Source organism: Alexandromys fortis, unplaced genomic scaffold (assembly GCF_014885135.2).
Source record: "Alexandromys fortis isolate MF-2015 unplaced genomic scaffold, M_Fortis_MF-2015_v1.1 scaffold_77, whole genome shotgun sequence".
In the NCBI taxonomy this organism is placed as follows: Eukaryota; Metazoa; Chordata; class Mammalia; order Rodentia; family Cricetidae; genus Alexandromys; species Alexandromys fortis.
The window spans coordinates 584800-607488 of NW_026067967.1; the positions used below are offsets into that span (position 1 = coordinate 584800).

General features: G+C 42.0%; 1 protein-coding gene across 1 annotated transcript in view; it reads left to right on the top strand.

Moving 5' to 3' along the window:
* Positions 1 to 21962, top strand: part of Ankrd42 (ankyrin repeat domain 42) — a gene marked incomplete at its 5' end in the record, with an annotated part of 36260 nt that extends 14298 nt beyond the window's left edge. Inside the window, 7 exons of the mRNA XM_050154462.1 lie at positions 246 to 446; positions 3934 to 4059; positions 5989 to 6094; positions 9522 to 9697; positions 15369 to 15495; positions 17539 to 17683; positions 21609 to 21962. Coding sequence (XP_050010419.1) covers positions 246 to 446; positions 3934 to 4059; positions 5989 to 6094; positions 9522 to 9697; positions 15369 to 15495; positions 17539 to 17683; positions 21609 to 21695 — 968 coding nt within the window. The remainder of the gene's footprint in view (positions 1 to 245; positions 447 to 3933; positions 4060 to 5988; positions 6095 to 9521; positions 9698 to 15368; positions 15496 to 17538; positions 17684 to 21608) is intronic.
* Between the last annotated feature and the right edge of the window lie 727 nt (positions 21963 to 22689).

The window sequence follows — 22689 nt, forward strand, 5'->3', positions numbered from 1 at the left end:
AATTTCTGTGCAAAATTACCACTGACTAAAGTTATTTCCAAAATATTTTTAGACATTGTCTCTCTATGCAGTCACAGGCTGGCCTGGAACTCACTGCACAGCCCAAGATGGCCTGGAAGTTAGCAATCCTTTTGCCTCTCCCATTAGGAGTTCTTGTGTTAGAACCAGGTGCCCCGACACCCAGCTTTTTGAGGTATCATATTATGATTTTGGGTCTAACGCCACCTGTTTTGTCCTCTCTACAGTTCACTTAGCTGCCATGGAAGGCCACCTTCATTGTTTTAAATTCCTACTGAGTCGAATGACCCGTGGAACACAAGCTTTAAAAGCCTTCAACGACAATGGAGAAAATGTATTGGACCTAGCCCAGCGCTTCTTGAAGCAGAACATCTTACAGTTTATCCAGGGGGCTGAGTATGAAGGAAGCAATCCAGATGATCAGGACAGTAAGTAATTAACCCCACATGTTTTAGCAGAGAATGATAATATTACATGGAACCCAAAGACAAAGACTTTGTATGCAAATGTTACATCAAAATCTATAGATTACTATCCAAATGCATATAGATTCTTTATTATGAAACATTTTGGACAAATCACGTAGACAGTAGCAAAAAGAACACTGCGGCTGTGCTGGCTAGTCTTGTCATCTTGACACAGGCATGTCATTAGACAGGAGGGAGCCTCCGCTGAGAAAATGTCTCTATAAAATCTGACTCTAGGCAAGCCTGTAAGGCATTTTTTTATAATTTATTTATTTTTATTTTATTTGCATTGATGTTTTGCCTGCATGTATGTCTATCTGAGGATGTTAGATCTTGGAGTTACAGAGAGCTGTTAACTGCCATGTGGGTGGTAGGAATTGAACCTGGGTCCTCTGGTAGAGCAGTCAGCACTCTTAACCACAGAGCCATCTCTCCAGCCCCAGGCATTTTTTTTTTTTAAATTAGTGATCACCGCCCAGCCATATCGCTTCCTGATTGTACAGACCTCCAGGCCTGTAGGAGAGAAAGTGATAAGGCAGGAGGAGACAGGAGCTCCCTCTCTTTGCATCTGGGAAATTGAGTAGGTAGGTGGCTGTGGTTTGCTCCTTCATCTCTCTGGTCTCTCAGCATTTCTCCATATATTCAACTCTGGACTTTAGACCTCTGAGAGCTCATACTCCAAGTAACCCTCACGAAGACAGTGACATCGAACTTAAGAACACAATACTACAGAGCTGAAGTGTTTCTCTCTCTTTCCTCGAGGGGGTTGTCCTAGGGTTACCACTGCTGTGATGAAACACCACGACCAAAAGCAGATTGGGAGGAAAGGATTTTGCTTTACACTTCCAAAGTCAGTGCAGGAACTCAAACGGGAGGAACATGAAGTCAAGCGAATGCTGAGGCTAAACCCAGGGCCAGCAGCCTACGGATGGCCCCACCCACAATGTGCTGAACTCTCCCCATCAATCACAAATCAATTAAGAAAATTCTCTACAGGCTTGCCTACAGCCTGATCTTATAGGAGATGATATTCTTTGGGATTTATCGGTCCATTCTATGGTTTTGTATCTTAGTTACAATTCTGTCTATATATAATGCATTCACAAACTATATAAAACTATATTGTGTATTTGTTATATTAAAAAACTAAATTATTACAGCATATAGTAATATGTCTGTCTTCCCTAGGCCTTTAAGTTGTTTGTGGTTTCTTGCTAAAACTGTGGCCGTGTAATAAATATGTTTGTACGTGTCTCCCTGTGTACATGGTCAGAGTTTCTTTAGAGAATCGACTCCTTGTCTATGTTGTACGTAGCCCACTCTGAATGTGAACACTGTCCTGCACTCTGGCATCATTGGATAAAGGCTAAGGAGCTTAACGAGCTGCTGTTCGTCTCGGCCACCTGGCTAGCTTAGCCTCGAAATAACCACAAAGAAATGGTATTAATTAAGTCACTGCTTGGCCCATTAGCTCTAGTTTCTTATTGGCTCATTCTTACATCTTAATTTAACCCATTTCTATTAATCTATGTCTTGCCATGTGGCAGTGGCTTTCCAGGTAAAATTCCCAGTGTCTGTTTCCTGTGGATCCATGGCATCTCTCCAACTCTGCCCGTCTTTCTGCCAGCATTTAGTTCTGTCTTCCCTGCCTACCCAAGTTCTGCCTTATCAACAGGCCCAAAGCAGTTTCTTTATTAACCAATGAAAGCAACACAAAGACAGAAGGACCTCCTACACCATTAAGGTCTTGACCATTCTGGGAAAACTCATAACTAGCAGGTTCTGCTTGTGGGGACATGGTGCTGTGTATGTGCCCTGTGTTCCTATGGATATATACATATGCGACATATACCTATATTTTCCCTCTTGAAAAATTGCACTTCATTTATCTTTCTAATTTTAGTTCTCTGTATTTTTGGTATGAATCATTTATTTTTATCATATATAATTTTCTCTCACAAGTGGGTTGTCCTTTTTCTTTGATTATGATTCCCTTAAATATCAGTTTTTAATTTACTTCAGTTAGAGTGCATTCAAATATACAATTTTATGATTTTTTGATTTATGTATGCACTCTGATCCCATCCTAACAATTAAAATACAGACATTTCCATCATACCTGGGTTTCCCAGACTTCTTCCAGCCTGCTGCTCCTTTTACTGTGTCCCCATGCAGTCACTGATATGCTTTGTGTTAATACAGATTAGCTTGCCATGTCTAGAGCTTTGTGTATTGAGTCATTTTGAGAATCCGTACATGTTATGTGTATTTGTAGTTTATTTCTCTTTATTGCTGTGTCACATTCCGTGAAGAATTGAGTAGAGGTGAGCATTTGGATTGCTTTCAGTTTGGATTTGTCTATCAATAAGAGTAGCTAATATGTTTACGTAGACCATGATTCTCAACCTTTCTGATGCCGCAACCCTTTGTTACAGTTCCTCCTATTATGACTAGGTAATCCCTAGTCATAAAATTATTGTTATTGCTACTTTGTAACTGTAATTTTGCTACTGTTATGAATCATAATGTAAATATTGGATATGCAGGGTATGTAATATGCGTCCCTTAATAAAGAGCCCTTCAACCCTCAAAGGGGTCAGAATCCACAGGTTGAGAACCACTGGCATAGATATCTATTTCTATCCCTCTTTGGTAAGTACTTAGGAGTGAAACATATGATGGGCACATATCTAGCTTAAGGAGCTACTTTTCAAACTCTTTTCCAAAGTGCTCTATATCCTTGTCAACACAGGTCATCATCAGTCTGTTCTGTTGTAGCCATTTTAATGGTGTGTGATGTTTGCTTGAGCATCTTTTCCTGGATTGGCCATTTATATCAGTCCTGTAGTGAAATGTCTTTTTAGTTTCTGACATCTTAAAGATAAAGCTTTTCTTTTTTTTTTTTTTTTTTTTTTTTTTTTTTTTTTTTTTTTTTTTTTTTTTTTGTTTTTTTTTTTTTTTTTTTTTTGATTTTCGAGACAGGGTTTCTCTGTAGTTTTTGGTGCCTGTCCTGGAACTTGTTCTTGTTGACCAGGCTGGCCTCAAACTCACAAGAGACTGGCCTGCCTCTGCCTCCCGAGTGCTGGGATTAAAGGTGTATGCCACTACCACCCAGCGCTTTTCTAATTTTTGGATGCTTGAGATGTTTTGCAGATTCTGGACATAATCTGTCGGGTGTGAATTGCAAACACTTTCTCCCACTCACAGTCTTGTTTTCAAAAAGCAAAAAATTTAAATTTTATTTAGTTATAATTTGTAATTTTCTGTTTTAGACAGTGAAGTACATTTAGTAGTATTGTATTTTATAATTCTTTTTGTCAGTATGTCAGTTGAACTCACCTGAGTAGTGTCATACTTGAGATAATATTGAAATCTGAATTATACGACAGCTTGAGGTAGGGGAAAGAACAAATCCCTGTGTTCACTAAAATGCTGACTTCTTGTTTAGATTTAGCGTTTCCAGGTCATGTGGCTGCCTTTAATGGGGATTTAGAAGTGCTTAAGAAATTGATCGGAGATGGAGTAATCAATCTGAATGAGCGTGATGATAATGGATCGACTCCTATGCACAAAGGTGAGCTTGCTTCGTTTTTACAGTTTCTCGTGAGTTATTCAGCTTTTAAAGCGGTTATGGATCAGAATTCTCCCCTAGTGGATATTAGTGAGTGGTGTGTGAATATACAGTGCCTGATTCCTAATTCAAGTGCCCTTTATGAGGCCAGATTGTATACCTGTGAGGGTAATGCCAGTCAGGTTTCTTGGTGACATTGCTCTTATGGTAGCGCTCTTATGGTATGCTCTTATGAAATACACTGCTGAGGAAACCTCTTACAACAATGTTTTAAAGAGATTTATATTATTTATTCATTTATTTGTTTGGTTTTTCAAGACAGAGCTTCTTTGTGTAGGCCTGGCTGTCCTGGAACTAGCTCTTGTAGACCAGGGTTGCCTTGAACTCACAGAAGTCCACCTGCCTCTGCTTCCTGAGTACTGGGATTAAAGCCATGTGCCAACACCACCTGGAAGATTTATGTTATTTTTCCTTTCTTTCTTTTATTTTTATTTTTATTTTGAGAAAAGGATCTTGCTGTATATCCCTGGCTATATATGTAAAGCAGGCTGGCCTCAAACTCCAAGATCCACCTGGCTCTGTTCTGTCCTGGCTGCTGGGATTAAAGGTGTGTGCCACCATGCCCTGCTCTTTTTTCTTCCTTTAAAAAAATACTCATTTTATTTAATGTGCATGAGTGTTTGCCGGCATGTATGGATATGCACCATGTGCATGCCTGGTACCTGAACGAACTCGAGGAGAGCATCAGATCCCGGTACTGGAGTTACAGACGGTTGTGAGCTGCCATGTGATGCTGGGGAACTGCACTCAGCTCCTCCTGCTAGAGCAAATGCTCTTAATGGCTGAGCTCTCCCTCTAGCTCAGAATACTTGCCTTATATTCTATTTTAGATAAATTATTTATCCTTCCTTTTCCCTGTGTATTGCCTGTGATAGAAATATCAGGCTAAACTAATTATTTTCAACCATACCATTATTCATGATCCTAAATAATATTTTTGATTACATTTAAGAACAGAATATGTTACTGTGTTTGTCTAATGGGTATTTACTTACAGAGCTTTGGCCAATCCTGTAGCTGTTTTTGGTCAGCTGGTTCTGGGTAGAAGAGAGAGAAAGGAGGAAAGGGAGTAGGAATTGGGGGAACAGAACAAGTTGCTAAAGACCAAAGTGATGCTGTCTTTATGGGCCTTAGTAGCCGTCATATATTTATGACACTTAACAGTACCTATCTCCCAGTACATTCATTGAGTATTGAGACCCCGTCTGTCTGTCTGTCTGTCTGCCTGCCTGTCTGTCTACGCTACAGTATGATTGTGGGGGTGTGTGTCAGTGATACTGTTCAGTGGGTAAAGGTGCTTGCTGCCAAACCTGCTGATGGGAGTTTGATCCCCAGAATCTACATGATGGATGCACCTGGAAGTTGTCCTTTGCCCTCCACTTTGACACTGTTCAGGCATAAATGTGTGCAGGTACAGACATAAAGTAAATGAAAAGATGTAAAATTTTTGAGAAGAGATTGTTTTGTGTGTGATTTTCATGTGCAGTAAGTAGGCATAGAACAAGATTTTGATGTCCCTGAGGCCCTTGTGTTGGAATGTACAATGTTGTTTGGTGTGTGGCATGAGACTTCTACTTAGGAGTTATGCAGTATGACATAGCACTTGGGTAGGGGTGGAAAGACTGGATCCTAGTTTTGAGTCTGTGACTTGCTTGTTTGAACTGTGAGCTCCAATTTTTATATCTGTACCCAAAATTATCTGAACACAACAGGTGTTTGATTTATTGTCTAATAAATGTACAAGTGAAAAAGAAAATATTTGCACAGCCTACTTTTGTTAGTTACTACAATATCAAACATTCAGAAAGCTGTTTCCAATAACCTCTTTCTCTATACGTGTTACGTGTTTTCTTGTTTTCTTCTTTTTAAAAGCTGCTGGACAAGGCCACCTAGAGTGTTTGCAGTGGTTAATTGAGATGGGAGCCAACAGCAGTATTACCAACAAGGCAGGAGAGAGACCCAGCGATGTGGCTAAGAGGTATAAACTCCTGTCTGCTGTGCTCCTGTCTGTCTGCTGTGCTCCTGTCTGCTGTGCTCCTGTCTGCTGTGCTCCTGTCTGTCTGCTGTGCTCCTGTCTGTCTGCTGTGCTCCTGTCTGCTGTGCTTCTGTCTGTCTGCTGTGCTCCTGTCTGTCTGCTGTGCTCCTGTCTGTCTGCTGTGCTCCTGTCTGCTGTGCTCCTGGCTTGTGCTTTAAAGCTGTGCATTTGCTTTCCTGTGCCTGGAAATTTCTGGTATTTTAACACAAGTTTGGGGGACTCACTGAGATGCTGATGGAATCACAGTTTTTAAGTTGATCTGCGTTCTTTAAAGCAATTATTATCAGCTGTACTGTCATGTTAGTTCTCTCTCCTCTGGGGAAGGGACATGCAGAAATAAGAGCAAAAGTCATGACGTCTACCACATAAGGAGGTGAGGTTCAGGACTCCTAGGTCTTCTGCAGTACTCTAATAGTGTACACAATGCATTCCTTCACCCAGATATCCTTGATACTTTGTGGAGAAACACTGGCAAAAAGCAAAAATCGCAGTGATAATAGAGAAGTAATTCTAAGGGGTTTAGATCATATTTAGAAATTTATGTGAGAAATGAATGTAGCCTTATCACAAAACTCTGTGAGCTCCTTCAGGTCAGGCCCTCGAGGAATAGTTACTGCGTATCTGTGTTCTCATTTGGTTGTTGTTTATTCAGTGGGTTCTGTGTAGTTGCTATGGTCCAGGTACTGTGACTGTAAATCTAGGAATACACAGTGTCTGCCAACCAGGAGCTTATGATCATGGGACCCCTAGAAGCTTATACTTCAAAGAAAATGAATATACAAGCAAAACTCCTTAATAATTACAATCATTGTCCCACCCATATTACATGCTATCTATAAATAAGGAAAACTCCCAACTCTTTCTCTTCATCAATGGTGTGGGTTTGGAAATGGTATAGATGATAGTAAGAGATATAAAAGAAGTCACAGCTGATAGAATTTGGATGGTTGTCAAGAACATTTTCTGAAGAAGCAGTATTTATATTGATGCTTGGAGGAGATGCTGTAACATATCTTGCATATTAGTTGTTCAGAACTGCTTGAATTTATATCATGAGTATGGGCTACAGTGGCCCATGAGGCTTGATTTGATGTCTGGCTGGGCCCAGTCACCCACTTAACTTCGTGTGTAGCTCAGGATCGCCATCAACTTGCATTCCTGTCTTAGCCTTCCTGGTGCTGGCATTAGAGGTCTGTGCCACACTATGCTTAGTTTGGATTGTTTTCTTTTTGTTGAGTTTTAAGGACTCTTTATATATTCTAGAATAGCTCTTTCTCAGAAAATAACCTTTGTAAGATTTTTGTCTCACTTTGAGATATTTTTCATACCCTTAAAATATCTTTGGAAGTGAGTCTCAACAAAGTTTTCCTTTTTTGAATTGTGCTTTTGGTGTTTGATCTTGAAATTTTTTTGACTATATTTTCTTCTAGAAGTTGTATAGTTTTTGGCTGTGATGTCCATGGTCTGCTGTGATTTCCTTTTTGTGTTATATTAGGTGTGCATCCAAGTTCATTCTTTTGCATATAGATATCAATTGTAGTAATATTTATTGAAAATGTTATACTTTCTTCATTCTTTTGTGACTTTATCAAGAACAACTTTATTTGCTTGTTTGAGACAGGGTCTTTCTCCATATTCCAGGCTGGCTTTAAGTTGCCATATAATCCAAGCTAGCCTGCAATCTGCCTGTATCAGCTTCCTACGTGCCAGGATTGTGGGCATGTGCCATCATAACCTAAGCTAATACTTAAACATAGTAAAATACAAAAAAGAAAATAAGAAATATATCCCCAAGAAGAATAAGAAGGGACAAATAAAGTAATTTATAGGGTAAATTAGGATATTAAATTTTAATTCAGGTAAAATACTAGTAAAATGAGGAATATGGATAAGGGAAAAGCAGCAGGAAAATGGGCAAGAGAGGAAAGGTGTGTGTAATTAAGGGTTGGGAAGTAACAGGGAAAAGAAAATAAAGCAGTTAAAAAAACAAAGGTGGGCATAGCAGACATGCCCACTGTTCTGAAGGCAAGGATGGGAAACGTGTAGAGCTTGAGACCAGCTGTTCTATCCCATGTAGTTCACAGTGTAAGGTACAACGTGTCTGGATCTGACCTGATCACTAACTGTTGCACACGCCTGCAGCCACACCCCGTGTTCAATCTGGTACAGATACAGGAGTGTTCTGGCTGTCTACAGTCTCCCATAGCCCCTTGCTCTCTCCTTTGGTCAGCCGCACAACTCTGTATAGACTCATCACCTGGGTACTTGTACATGCTAGGCAAGTGCGATGCCACCAGCCATATTGATATGGTGTTAATAATGTGCTTGTTGTACCTGATAAAAATAAGAATGTAATATGCATACATGTGTAGTTTAAAATATGAGTATATTATTATTATTATTGTTATTTGCACTGCTATAACCAAAATACATAACCAACAACTTGAGAGGAGAAAAATGTATTTGGCTCGTGGCTGCAGAGAATTTCAGCTGATCCCGGGGAAGGCTTGGCAGCCAAGGCATGGTAGTGAGCGTATGGGATAGTTATACACATGCTGGAAAGCCAGAAGCACAGTTCTGCCTCTCCGGGGGTGGATATAATCTACAAAGCCTTATCCCTAGCAGCCTATTTCTGTCAGCCAGACTTCATCTCCTCAAGGCCTTTCACACAGCACCACAAGCTGGGGATCTGACCTGGTGTTCAAAATACGAGTGTATGGAAAAATTGGAACAACTATAACAATGTGGAAAATAGTGTTTGGCATTTGGTGATTCTTCATGTCCTAGAAGAAAGTGTTACATATTTCAGTTAACAGCATTGTGGGAAAGTACGCTTGTTTCATTTATTCACAACAGAAAAATCTCTAAGAGAAACAATTTATTAGTAGAGGCTTCATGAAATGTGAGAAAGAGCAAAGAGAAAACAGAAGGAAAGGGCATTGTTTCTTTAAATTCCGAAACTGAGCTAGGTGCTTTGGGTTGAAGGACGAAGAGTAAGTATGGTAAGAAGTGTAGTTAACTGTAAAACTGGAGCCACACTCAATTCACCTGTCTCGGGCTAACAAAAGGGAATCAAGAAGGATGGTTCTAGGCTCTGTATTCACTAGAGTGATTCTGTTTGAAGGTGATCTATGCGATCTCTTCTCCCAGTGTAGTTTTAGCAGTCCTTCACAGCAGTCAGTAACGGAGATTCCCACAGAGCTGAGTGCGCGTCAGGTTTCCCAGCCCTTCAGCGACAGGTTTGCATCCTTGCTTGCTGGTGGGTTACTAGAAGTGCATATATGGAGAAGTTTTGTAAATTCAGTATGAAACTGCAGTTTAACTGTATGGAAGTTTGTGGGTCCGGTTGATTATTAATTCCTTTTTACAGATTTGCCCATTTGGCAGCAGTGAAGCTGCTAGAGGGGCTGCAGAAATACGAGATGGATGACGAGGTTGGAATTGATGACAGTCACACACAGTTCTTCGTAAAACACGGTGTTGAGGGCAGCACCGATGCCAAGGGTGACTTGTGTCTTAGTGACGCAGACAAAGCAAACGCCAGAAGTGAGTATGCTGTCTCTGTCATGAACTAGCCATTCAGAAAAGCTGTGTCCGTGGGCTGGGGAGATGGCTCGGTGGGGGAGAGCATGTGCTGTGCACTGGTGAGGACCTGAGTTTAATCCCTAGCACTCATATGAAGGTGGCATAGCAGCGTGCTTCAGTAATCACAGTGCTCTCAATGCATGGTGGGAGGAAAGTCAGGAGAAATCTTGAAGCTCGAGGACCAGGTAACCTGGAGTGTGCATCCATGCACAACGAAGAGATCATGTCTCAAGTAAGGTGGAAAGCAAGGACCAACCCCGGAGTTATCCTTTGAACTTCAAACATGTGTTGTAGCATATGCTTGCCTGAGTGCACATAAAAGATCATGTGAACATATGATTGTGTGCACACAGACAACACATATCATACGCACACACTGCCAAAAAAGAAAGAAAGAAAGAAAAAAAATCCACTGGGGCTGGTGAGATGGCTCTTGCTGCTCATTTAGAGGCTGATTTCCCAAAACCGCTTCTAGTGTAACCCCAACTCCAGGGGACGCCTCTCCCAACAGACACAGACATAAAAATGAACAGGAAGGCCTACACTTTGCTGTAAGTTTGGAAATTATTCAAAGACACTGTCTTCAGAGAAAAGTAACTTGGTATTTTTGTCCTGAGAATTATCGATAATGTAAACAAGTACACGATGCAGCCTTTGGAACGGAAGAATGTGACATGGACGCTCAGGAAGTTAAGTGAGGCAGACATACTTGAGTGGATCACAGACATAGGGAAGGACAACTCAGGAGTGATAAGCCTAGTGCTTGGGGCTGGGTAGGAGGACGACAAGTTTGAGGCTAGTCCAGACCATAGAGTGAGCTCAGAGCAAGCATGGGCTACAAAGAAAGACTTCAACTCCTTCCTATTCCAGCGTGAGCACACACACACACACACACACACACACACACACACACACACACGCCTCTCAGTGATTTCTAAGGTTTGTTGGTAATGATATTTTTTTTAAAGATTTATTATCTTAATATGCACGGGAGTTTTGCTTGTATACACGTCTGTGCACCGCATGCATGCCTGGTGCTCACAAAGTTCAGAAGGAGGCGGCAGATCCTCAGGAGCTACAGTTACAGATGGCTGCTAGGCACCGTGTGGTACTGGGAATCAAACCTCAAGAACTACTCTTAACCACTGAGCCATCTCTCCAGCACCAGTATGTATGTATGTATTTATTTATTTATTTATTTATTATTTTTATATTTATTTATTTATTTATTATGCATACAATATTCTGTCTGTGTGTATGTCTGCAGGCCAGAAGAGGGCACCATATTTTTGAGATTATAATTACAACATTTCTCCCTTTCTTTCCTCCCTCTAAACCCTCCTATATATCCCTTCCCATTCTCTTTTAAATTCATGGCAGATTCTTTTTGTCACTAATTGTTATTGCATATATTCTCAAAGTTTACCGATAGTCTACTGAGCCGTCAGTTGTTGTTACTGGAGAAAGTGGATCAATTCAAAGGAACCTCTGTTTGGTGATGGCAGTCAAGGGGAGGCTAATAAACAATTGGTAAGAAAATAGGAGTATAAGGAAAATGAAGTGGTGGTACAGGTAACGGTTAGGATTCTGTGGTGACATTCCAGAAGAGACCTGAGTGATGAGAAGGAACTGTACCGAGATCTTAGGAGAAAATCCTGAACAGCGTGTGCAAAGGCTGAGAGGACTCACTAGGGAGAAGTTAACAAGACGGTCGAGAGCTGAGTGGGCCCAGTAGGAATCATATGAAGAATTTAGCTTTAGGTTTTCTTCCAAGTCATTGGGGGAGTTTGGGGCAGAGGTGATGTCGTTTGGGTTTTGTGAAAGACTATTATTCTACTACTGGGGATGTAACAGACTGGATGGAGGCTGAGGAGAGTATGCCAGTTCAGATGGGTCGTTAATTAGGAGAGGTGAGGTTTCTAATGTAAGAATGTGTCAAGGACACTCATTTAGAATTGTGCAAGATATAGTAGTATCTGTATAGTTCCTTGGCCTACAGTCTCTGAAGGAGGCCCGTGACTACCAGAGACACATGACCTACAGTCTGTGATGGAGGCCCATGACTACTAGAGACACATTCTTGTTTTGCTCCAGGCTCTTTGTTCTAGAGATTTTCACTCCAGCAGAGCTTGCATTAGTACTATGCTTTTCCGATTAAGATATTACACGCACACACACACACACACACATTTTGAGGTTTTAACCAGATAGCAGGAGTAAGGCCATACAGTGTCTAGAGGTTGGCTGTGGAGAAAACCAGTATCTGACCAGTTCTGCTTGTTTACGTATCTAGATTTCCAGAGAATAAATAAAAAGGCCATTTCTCTGAAGTCAATATAGCACTACGAGATGTTCCTGAGATTGGTTTCTCAGTTTCTCTTCTATCATCCAGCATGTGTTTCCTGAATAATTTTATGTGTCAGGCTGTGTATAAGTACTAGAGTTACACTGATAAACATAAACCATTCTCCTTGCTTTGGAACTGATTTTTCTATAACCATGGAAGTGTTTGTCATTTTTTCTTTCAAGAATATTTTTATTTTCTATTTTAAGTTATGTGTGTATGTAGTGTGTGTGCATGTGTGTGTGCATTTGTGTGTCTGTGCACATGAGTACAGGTGTCCTTGGAAGCCTTTGGAGGTGGAGTTGCAGATTGTGAGCCACTAAATGTGGGTGCTGGGATCCGAACTTGAATCCTCTGGAAGAGCAGCAAGTGCTCCTAACATCTGAGAGCATGTATTAATTACTTTTCTGTTGCTAAATACCCCGACCAAACATTTCAGAGAAGGAGTGGGAGTATCTATCTTGGGAGGGTGTAGTTAGAGTAGCAAGCTGCAAGCCACAAGCGTGGCAGCCAGAGCAGGAAGCTGAGAGTGCACGCCATCAAACCCAAGCATGAAGGAGAGCGAGTGCAAACTCAACGTGATGGGAGGTTTTTTGCTCTCAAGAGTCCAACTCAAGTGACTTCCTCCAGCAAGGATACACAGCTGAATTTCTTCAAGCAATCAATTAGGGACCTTGCGTTCAAATACCAGAGCCTCCTAGGGACACTGTCATTTAAACCATGGCAACCATGCTAATTGGTTTGTGGTTAGACTATCTTTCTCACTACTGGGGATATAGTAGACTGGAGGATGAGAAAGAATATAACATTTCTAGCGTCTCAGTTATTTTCATGATGACCACTTGGAGGATAATCTGATTCCATTTAATGATGTCTTAACATGCTCAGACCGTTGTAATTAAACACGAGAAAGTTAAACAACAGAAATTTATCTCTTACCATTAGGGACTGGATCCTAGTTCAAAGTCTAACATGACTGTTTTATGGAGAAGGGTCCACTCCGACTTTGATGTGACTATGCACTCACAATGGAAGAGTGAGGAGCATCTAGAGAACATGGATGCCATTGAAGCCTAAAGTGTTGTCCTCTAGTGATACCAATCTCATGAGAACAGTACCCTTGCTTGTAGTAGTAGTATGATGTTTTTGCTTTCAGGCTCTTGTGGGTCACCACCCAGCTCCTAAATGATTCACAAAAAGGCTCATTCTTACTTAGAAACGCTGGGCCTTAGCCTGACTTGTGTCCAGCCGGCTTTCTTACATTATCCCGATACCTTTTGCCTCTGGGCTTTCCGCATTCTCTTCCTTCTGTAAATCCTACTCTGGATTGCTGTGTGGCTGGAGGGCTGGCACTGATGTCCTCCTCCTTTTCTCCCAGGTTTTCCTCTCTATTCTCTCTACCTACTGGCCTCCTGCCTCTCTATTGGCCGTTCAGCTCTTTATTAGACCATCAGATCTTCTAGATAGGCAAAGAATCACAGCTTCACAGAGTTAAACAAATGCAGCATAAACAAACGCAACACACCTTTTAACATAATATTCCCTAACACTTGCTGTCATGCCCTTTAACCCCAGCCACATTCTAAAGCCCTGTCTCCACATAACATCACACTGGAGTACAGGGCTTGAACGTGAGTTTGAGAGAGACTTGGTCTCTAGCAAATGGATAGCTACTCAAACATTCTAAGTTAGTTAGGTTAGAGTGCCCCTCCCTCCCGCAGAATACATGTTGGTACAAATAGACACCCAGAAGCCAATGGGGCTGTGGTTTCTATTGGTGTTATGCTTAAAAAAAATTGAATTAAACCGAAGTCTGGTAATTAGAGCAAATTGTGTTTCTGTGGCATTTCTGCTGATGGTATAGAACTCTTCTGCCAGGAATTTGACTCTAGTGAAAGGTTTGCATTTCTGTAGAACTTTACAGTTATTGATCACGGTAAGTGTATGGGAATGATAATATCTGTGTTCTCTCTTAAGAAACACTAATAGACTATCATATTATCTGATTTATAAAACGGCCTGGGTTTAGAGATGCTAAGTTACTTGTCTAAAGCCACCTGGTAAGTGGACATAAGGCTTTAGACTTTTTTTATATAACACCCTTGTCACCACACCCATTGATTCCTGTAGAGAGTATTTCATGTGATGTAACCTTGATGTCTGTGTTTGGTCAGAGAGCAGTCCTTTGTTCTAGTGAAGGAGATGGATGCTTTCTGTGGCTCTCTGAATGTGTTTGAGTTGAGACCAATCGAAGCACAAGCAGCCATGGAGTGCGTGAACAGTAGGTCTTAGGCAGTGAATTCAGACACCAGAGCTTTCCCACTTTTAGCTCTCTCTGTTGCTCTCAGGACTTAGTTTCCTCATCTAAGAAAATCAACAACGTTGCTATTGCTACCCCTACAAAATTGTTATAAGGCTTAATTTCATACACTAACAATAGGAACTGCCTAGCTTGTGGCAGAGGCTCAGAAAAATGTCAGTTCCCCTTTCTTTTGATCTTTGGAGGGCGCTTTTGTTATTTTGGTTGGAATATATAATTGTGCTTAAACTATTTTCTAAGAAAAATTTGAGATTCATGTCTAGATTTATTTTTTCCTTTAAAAAGATTTAAAACCTTCCAGTACAGTCTTAGGCTTATTTTCCAGGGACCTGTGAGATCCTTCCATTGTGAATTCAACTAAGAGAGAGCCTGAAGATCCTGGCATTGGTTTTCTCTAATTTTTGAACATGCAGTAGATAATGCATGGTCTGGTACTTCTCATCTTAAAACACTGCTAAGCTTCTTTAAGCCATCTTGCCTATAGCATCAGTATCAGCATCTGATGCATGTTCCAATGGCAGGTAAAGAATCCTTCCCCTGGGCACTTCATTGCTTACATCACTGATGTTCACCCTTGTACGTATGTATGGCACTCCCATCAGCTCCTTCCATAAACAGCAGAAGTAAATAGGGCTGAAGAGATGGAGATGGCTCAATGGTTAAGAGCACTTTTTGCTCTTGAAGAGGACCTGGGTTTGGTTCCTAACATCCACACAGTGGCTCTCAACCATCTGTTCTCCAGTTCTGGGGTGTCCAAGGCCCTCTTCTGACCTCCACAGGTACCAGGCACAAATGTGGTCCATAGACATACATGCAGGCAAACACTCATATACATAAAAGAAAATTAATAACTATTTTATAAGGCTGTTGCACACAAAAAGGAAGCAGACGTTGGGAGGGAGTCACCATCCTGTAAGCGTATATATATCCTGTCATCTAAATGCAGATCCTACTCAACTGTCTTTCAGTGAGAGCCCACAAGAAGATTGTGGAATTGAGACAACTTCTGGAGATCGCGGAGAGCAACTTCAGACACTTGGGTGGGATAACAGAGGAGGATCTCCAGCAGAAGAAAGGACAGCTGGAGTCTGAGAAGTAATGTCCTTAAACCCGTGCTTTGTATTGCAGCACCCGTGAATTCCACGTGAGGCTTTCTGCCTGGAAACGTGCGCTTCCATCCTGCCATGGAGTTAGGTCCCATCCTCCCCCCCCCCCAAATCCTTTATGTTTTTAAAGTCGTGAAATCATAGACTTCACATAACATCAGCCAAGTGTTGAACACACTCAGGCCATTGTGATTCCAGTCTTCTAGACTATTTTCATCTTGTAAAGTTGACTTTATTTCTGGAGTTTTTGACACCACAGCTATTTTAAATCATTCAGCCAGCACAGGTAACATGATCTGTAAATATTCTTATTAGACTGAACTTCCCACTCAGAAAATGATGAAATCCATTTCTTTGTTCACTAAATTATAGGCCCAGCATGGCCACCACTGTGCTGTCCTCACGGTTCAGTTCCAGAGACAAAATCTCTGGCTCTAGCCACAGCACCTGTTATCTGGATAGCTGTCATGTTTTCTTCATAGCTCTCTCAGCCTGCTGACCCTGCTCTTACCCATATTCCTTACCCTGTAGTTTGTTCTTAACTTGGCATCCAGAAAAATTATTCGAAAGCTTAAACGAGACCATGATGGTGCAGTGTATGTCCTGTCGTGGCTGCCTGCTTTACTCCTGAAAGCTGTCTTTCCTATGACCGATGGGGCTGTCTTTGTTCTGGCTCTCTTTACCGCTAATGTACATGACTGTCTTACTCAACTGTTCCAGTCATGCTGGCCCAGTAGAGTCTCTGCTTCTTTCAGAAACTTTACAGATTACCCTACATCTCTCAGAATTCTTCCTTCCGAACTCCCACAACAGCTCACGAGCTTTTAGTACTTAGAGCCTAAAGTTCCAGAAACTTCCACAATCCTCCCCAGAACAACATGGCCAGGTCTGTCACAGTGCTGTGGGTCCAAGTCTCTGAGTCAACCCAAGCAGACACAGGTTCCGCAGAGCAAGATTTACTGTGGGCAGTACTAGACGTGGGATCTACTGTGTTCCCCATGGTCATTTCAGCAAGTACTTAAGAGACATCTGTGCCAAAATACAGTTCATTTTCCCACCAATCGGGATTCAAAGATTAGGGGTTTTCCCTTCGTGTTCCATCATTGTCAAGCAATGTAGAATGTAAGCTTTTCAGTCCAACCAATCAGATTCACTTGTTCCTTCTGTTAGGAACAGCTATAACGTGTCTAGAGCACTAAAGATGCATAACAGACTGTTTCTATTGTTTAAGGAGGAGATGGGTCATCTTTTGGAAGGTCCCCAGCTCCCCTAGGGGTGGGGAAGGGGAACTTCGTTTTACCCTGCAGGTAAAATGGAATCTGAAGCCAAAATGGCAGCACTGGGGACAAGGCACTCTTGCCTGTTGCCATCAGCAGCAACAGTCAGTGTCTGGTACCATTTTCTGTCCTAGTTGGCCTTTCTGTTGCTGTGGTGAAACATTGACCGGAACCAGTTTGGGGGACTTCCAGGCACACCTGTCCTTACGTCAGGGCAAGAATTCATGGCAAGAACCCAGAGCAGGAACTGAAGCTGCTTCCTGACTGGCTTTTCATAGCTCGCTCAACCAGTTTTCTTATTACCTAAGGACCACCTGTCCTGGTGGCTCTGGCTGGGCCTTCCCATATCATTCATTTTAATCAGGAAAAATGCCCCATAGGCATGTCCCCAGGTCAGTCTAGTGGGAGGAATTTCTCACTTGGGACTCCCTCCTCCCACGTGACTCTAGCTTGTGTCAAGTTGACAAAAACTAACCAGCACAGACGTGTTAATACCTGCTTCACATTTTATATTACTGTTTCTTGCTTTATTTCCCTCTTAGTTCTTGTTACCTTCCTGCATACCACATGTTTTGCTTATTTATTTGTTGGCCGCTATTTGTCCCCAGTACTTAAATCACTGCTAATTCTTATAAGACCCTAAATACAGTTTACAAATAAATGATTTTATTTTCTTTAAAGTATAGATGCTTCCCACAGTTAACTAAAATAGTTGTTAGGTATATGGGGATTGACTGAAGAAACATTTTTGATAGGACTATCAAAGAGCTGCAGGACCAGCTGGCCTATGAGCGACTCCGCAGAGAAAAGCTAGAGTGTCAGCTGGACGAATATCGAGCAGAGGTGGATCAACTCAAGGAAACACTGGAGAAAGTCCAGGTCCCCACTGTCGTGGTTACGGTTGGTGTTCTTAATACATTCATCCTTGTTGATAAATAGTGTTATCATTTATAAAGATATGGTGGGGGACCCGTGTGTTCCTGGTGGGTGGCCTGAGGCCTCTGCGGGAGATGGACAGATACCCGTGCTGAGGGAAAGTTTGGGTATAGAGTTTATTTAGTGGGTAATGGAGGGGAAAGTGAAGGAGAAGGAGAGAAGGGGGAAAGGGGGAAGGGAGAGAGGATAGAGGCAGAAGTTGCCTCTCCAAAAGAAGGGGAGGGGGAGGACTGGAGAGAGATCTGCTTGCCTGGAGATGGGGAAGGTGGGAAGGTTGGGAGTGGGCAGAGCTTGTCTATTAAAGGGGACACGGTACCCAGGTGACAGACCAGGCCAGGAGATTACAACAAATAGAATATAGAAAAGGCTGAGATTGTCAGCTTCAGGTTGGGGCTGAATTTGAATCTTGTCTATAATCTTTTTTGATGTGGGTAAGCTTTTGTGTTGCAAACTAGAGCTAATAATACTTTACAGAACTCCCATCAAGACTGTGAATTTGACATTCTTTGCCACTGTGAATAAGCATTATTTTTTACTTTCTGGAGCTGTATTTTGAGTTTCAAATATATACATTTTTTGTTATGAAAAAAAGTCAAAATCAAAAGGACAAGAATCTAAATAGTGATTTCACCCAGTGTTAGTTTTTCTAGTAGAAGAAACAACCTCCCAACAAACCCATATCAGCAATACAAGAAACATAGGATGAGAACAAAAAAAAGTTTGTCAGCAGGGTACTTACAACCATTCAGTCTCATGAGACTAGACTTGGACTCCCAGTCTTCTGTAAGACCTGGGCGAGGTGGCGCATGTCTTTAACCCCAGCACTTGGGAGGCAGAGGCAGGCAGATCTATTAGTTTGAGGCCAGGCTGGTCTACGGAGTGAGTTCCAGAACAGCCAAGGCTACACAGAGAAGCCGTGTCTCAAAAACCACTGTGATGTGACCCTGGGGACAGCTTGTCCTGACATCATGTGGACTGAGAGACATTAACATTTTCATCCTTTAGAGTTCCTGTCTTCGGTCATCATGGATAAATTGTTTCAGACTTCTGCTACCTTGTCTGATCTATAACAAAACTCCCTGGCTTTTTATTTTATCCAAACTAATCGTTAGCCCCTTAATCACTTCAGAGAATATGACATAATAGATTTGCTTGCAAAATGTTGAAACCAGATAAATGTTTTCCAGATGAAGCCTACCAACATGAGCTAAACTACCAACAGTTTAGTTCATGAGACATAGAAACATTTCCACTTATCTGTGACTATGTCTACGTGTGTCTTCTTTCCTCTTCTCCCCTTTATTCTTTCCTTGAGGCCGGGTCTTTCGAGACCACACACCTGAAGTGAACTAGGTAGCCCAGGCTGCTGTCGTTCAGTTTCCAGCCTCAGTCTTCCGTGTGTTGTGCCCGCAGGTCTGTGCCACCGTGTCAGGCCAGGTTGGCTGGTGTGTTGGTCTCACAGCTGGAGTGAAGTGGGGACAAACTCAGACCCTGCCTTGTGGCCGCAGCTCTAGTTCTGTAGACAAAGACTCTAACTGGTACTTTAGTATAATGCTAGGGCTCCTTCCTTTGTTCTGATGGATATTTCCACCTGAAATTCCCAGCAGTGTCTAATTTAAAACTGAATGAAACCAAAATTAACATCAAGATTTTTTTTAAATATTTATTTATTTATTATGTATACAATATTCTGTCTGTGTGTATGCGTGCAGGCCAGAAGAGGGCACCAGACCTCATTACAGATGGTTGTGAGCCACCATGTGGTTGCCGGGAATTGAACTCAGGACCTTTGGAAGAGCAGGCAATGCTCTTAACCACTGAGCCATCTCTCCAGCCCAACATCAAGATTTTTATCCCCAGTTCTAGTTTCTTAACTGCCTAGTTTTGGGTTCTTTTCTTTTTCTTCTTTTGCAACAGGGTCTCTCTGTAGCCGTGGCAGGCCCAGGACTCATGATGTAGATTAGACTGGTCCTGCCTTCCAGGTGCTGGGATAAAGGTGGACCTTCCAGGTGCTGGCCAGTTTCGGATTCTTGAGGCTTTCCCTACATAACTTTCCCTCCATCCATGAACTGTGGCTCACCAGCATGGTCTACCTTTTGCTGCTGCCCTGAAACATGAACTCTTAGCACAGAATTTACATGCCCAGTCTAGTCCATTTGAGTGACCAGTCAGCTTGGTTTCCTGCCATTTCTTCTTCTGAAAATCTTTGCCTGAACGAAGTGGATTCCTCAGTGTGGGTTCAGTTCTAACTTTCCTATCAGCCCCGCATCTGTTAGTGCTTATGTAGGTGAGTCTTCTCAAATCTTGCTCACTTTCCCACACTGAGCCTTTGTTCATTTCATTTATATCACAGGGTCCCCATCAAATCTGCCCCTTTAAGAGCCCCTAGGAGTCACCTGTTCCTCCTGCTCCAGGGCATTAGGCCCTTGCTTCTGCTTTGAGGGAGTCTTTCTTCCTGAGGTTGATGCTTTACCCACAGTACTGAAGTTTGAATTTCATGAGATCATTTAACACACTTTGAGATCTTGGGCATCATCAATATTAGGCATTATTACTTGCTTAAATATTAGACTTAAGATCAAGGCTTTTTGTTTTGCATACACTGTTTCATAAACAGTAACTGAGAAACACAGCGCCAGAGAAGTTTGTAGTTACAGCAGTTTGTTAGAGGTGCGATTTTAATCTGCCCAGCTCCAAATCCACCACACATCATCACTGTTCTTGCCTTTAGAAGCCATTCGCTCTCATTTTCTTATTGAACTTGTGAAAAATTCTGACAAACTCTACCTTTAAGAACTTGTATGATTCCAAGTTGAGTTTCAGAAACAGAGCAGAGGGAAGGGTGTGGGGCCATGGTTTTGTTTTTGCAGGCTGTATTAGATGGTAGCAGCTTCCATTTCACGTGCTGGGTACAAGAGTTAACTCTCGAGCACATGAGCAATGGCAGGGCAGGAATGCCTTTGGAAGTAACTCTGGCCATGAGCTCTCCCTAAGGACACGTGCCGGAAGACTGTTTTAGGAACACCTGTGTTCATATTTGTCTTGCCTAAATAAGGCATTTTCTTTTTTAAACTTCATTTTAAAATTTTTATGCATTTTGGTCATATTCCTCCCCACGCCCCCACTCTTTCCAGACCTCCTCCTACTTCATATGAACCAAACAAACATCACACATACACAACACACACACACCCAAAACCAAGCAAACAAAAAATAAGACAAAAAAAGAGACAAAACCAAAACATGGAGTCTGTTTAGCGTTGGCCAACTATTCCTGAGCATGCAGCCTGCCCAGGGTAAATGGCACGCACAGCATTTTTTACTAGAATTATTCCGCAATGATTAACACCTAGTGAACACCTGTTGTGCTCCTGTCTCCTTCTCCGCTCCTTCCTATCTGCTTGTTGGTTCTTCTGTGTTAGGTCTTGTGAATACCAAGATGATGAGAAAGTCAGGAACAGTGGAGAAAGGCACCGTGGAAAATGAAAAATGTCGTAAAGAATACTGCACACACAAACTCAGGAATGGAGAAGTCAACAGAAATCCTAGCTCTGTGGGGCTCCCAAAATATTACAAATGACGTCATATTAGCACATTCTACCCTGCAGTGATGTATGGAATGTTAGCCAAGATAGAGGCAGGAGTGACAAGTTGTTCCCTTTGAGGTTGTATCAAGCAGAGATGGCACTGAATGACTTTCCAGGGTGTCGCCCAGCCGTATGATCCGGCACAACATGAAGCACACATAGTTTGGATCTGGGGATGTGGTTATACAAAATCCTAAAGGAATTTAATCAGAGGGGAAAGTACTTAGCATGGCTTGTTTGTCCTTCACGGACACTGTAGAAGAATGTTAGCAGGCTTTGACTCTTCTCCTCTGTGTTTATAGGAAGACACCTGCTGTGAGTCCAACAGAGAGCCCAGGAGAGCAAGAAAGAAAGGGTCTCCTGGGAGCGCGTTTGTGAGAAGGTGCTAGTCCGTGCAGGAAGGTCAGATAAACGCTTGATTTCCCTTCACTTAAACATGATATAAATGTAAATCTATAGAGCTCCTTCCATTCTGAAGGTGAAAGGGATTATAAAAAAACCATGGACTCAGGATACTTTTCATATACATATACATGCAAGCCATCATTTATGAGTAATAATTTCACAAGTATTCACGTAAACTGTTAAATTTAAGATGGTACAATCTAATAGTCAAAGGAAATCCAATTCTAGATAATAAAATTATTAAAATGACACTGTGGCTTCATAATAAAGTTGTATTTCTTTTCTCTCTCTCTCTCTCTCTCTCTCTCTTGGTTTTTCAAGACAGGGTTTCTTTATTTACCAGCCCTGGCTGTTCTGGAACTCTCTTTGCAGACCAGACTGACCTCCAGAGCGCTGGGATTAAAGGTGTGCACCACCGAGCCCGGCTAACGTTGTGTTTCTCTCCCTGTCTAGAAAGCGCTATGAACTACTACGAATGCGAATGTGCATATGATTTCCAGAGTTGTTCTTTGTCGGGTGTTACAGTGTACACCTCTAATCCCAGCATTTAGGAGTCTGGGAAGGAGTATCATGAATCTGGGCAGCTGGGCTCTCTAGTGACTATCTCAAGATGCACAAACATGCATACACGCACAGAAACTCACCCGCCCATCCTGACAAAATGTTTTTATTCAAACGACTAGACTTGGAAGGAAATTTTACATAGTCAGTTTTTACCCAGAACAGCTTTACAACTACCAGATGTCACCCAGCAGCTTGACAGGACTGACAACCTACTCTCACAAAAAAGCCTGGGCTACACCTTTGCTAAGAAAGCGCCCTAAATACTCTTGTTCTGATGTGGGAGTGATTTCTTATTAATAAAGAAACTGCCTAGGCCCCTTGATAAGGCCCACCCTTAGGTGGGTGGAGAAAACAGAGGAGAATTCTGGGAGAAGGAGGCTTGGTGGAGCAGTCGCCATGATTCTCCTGCGCCAC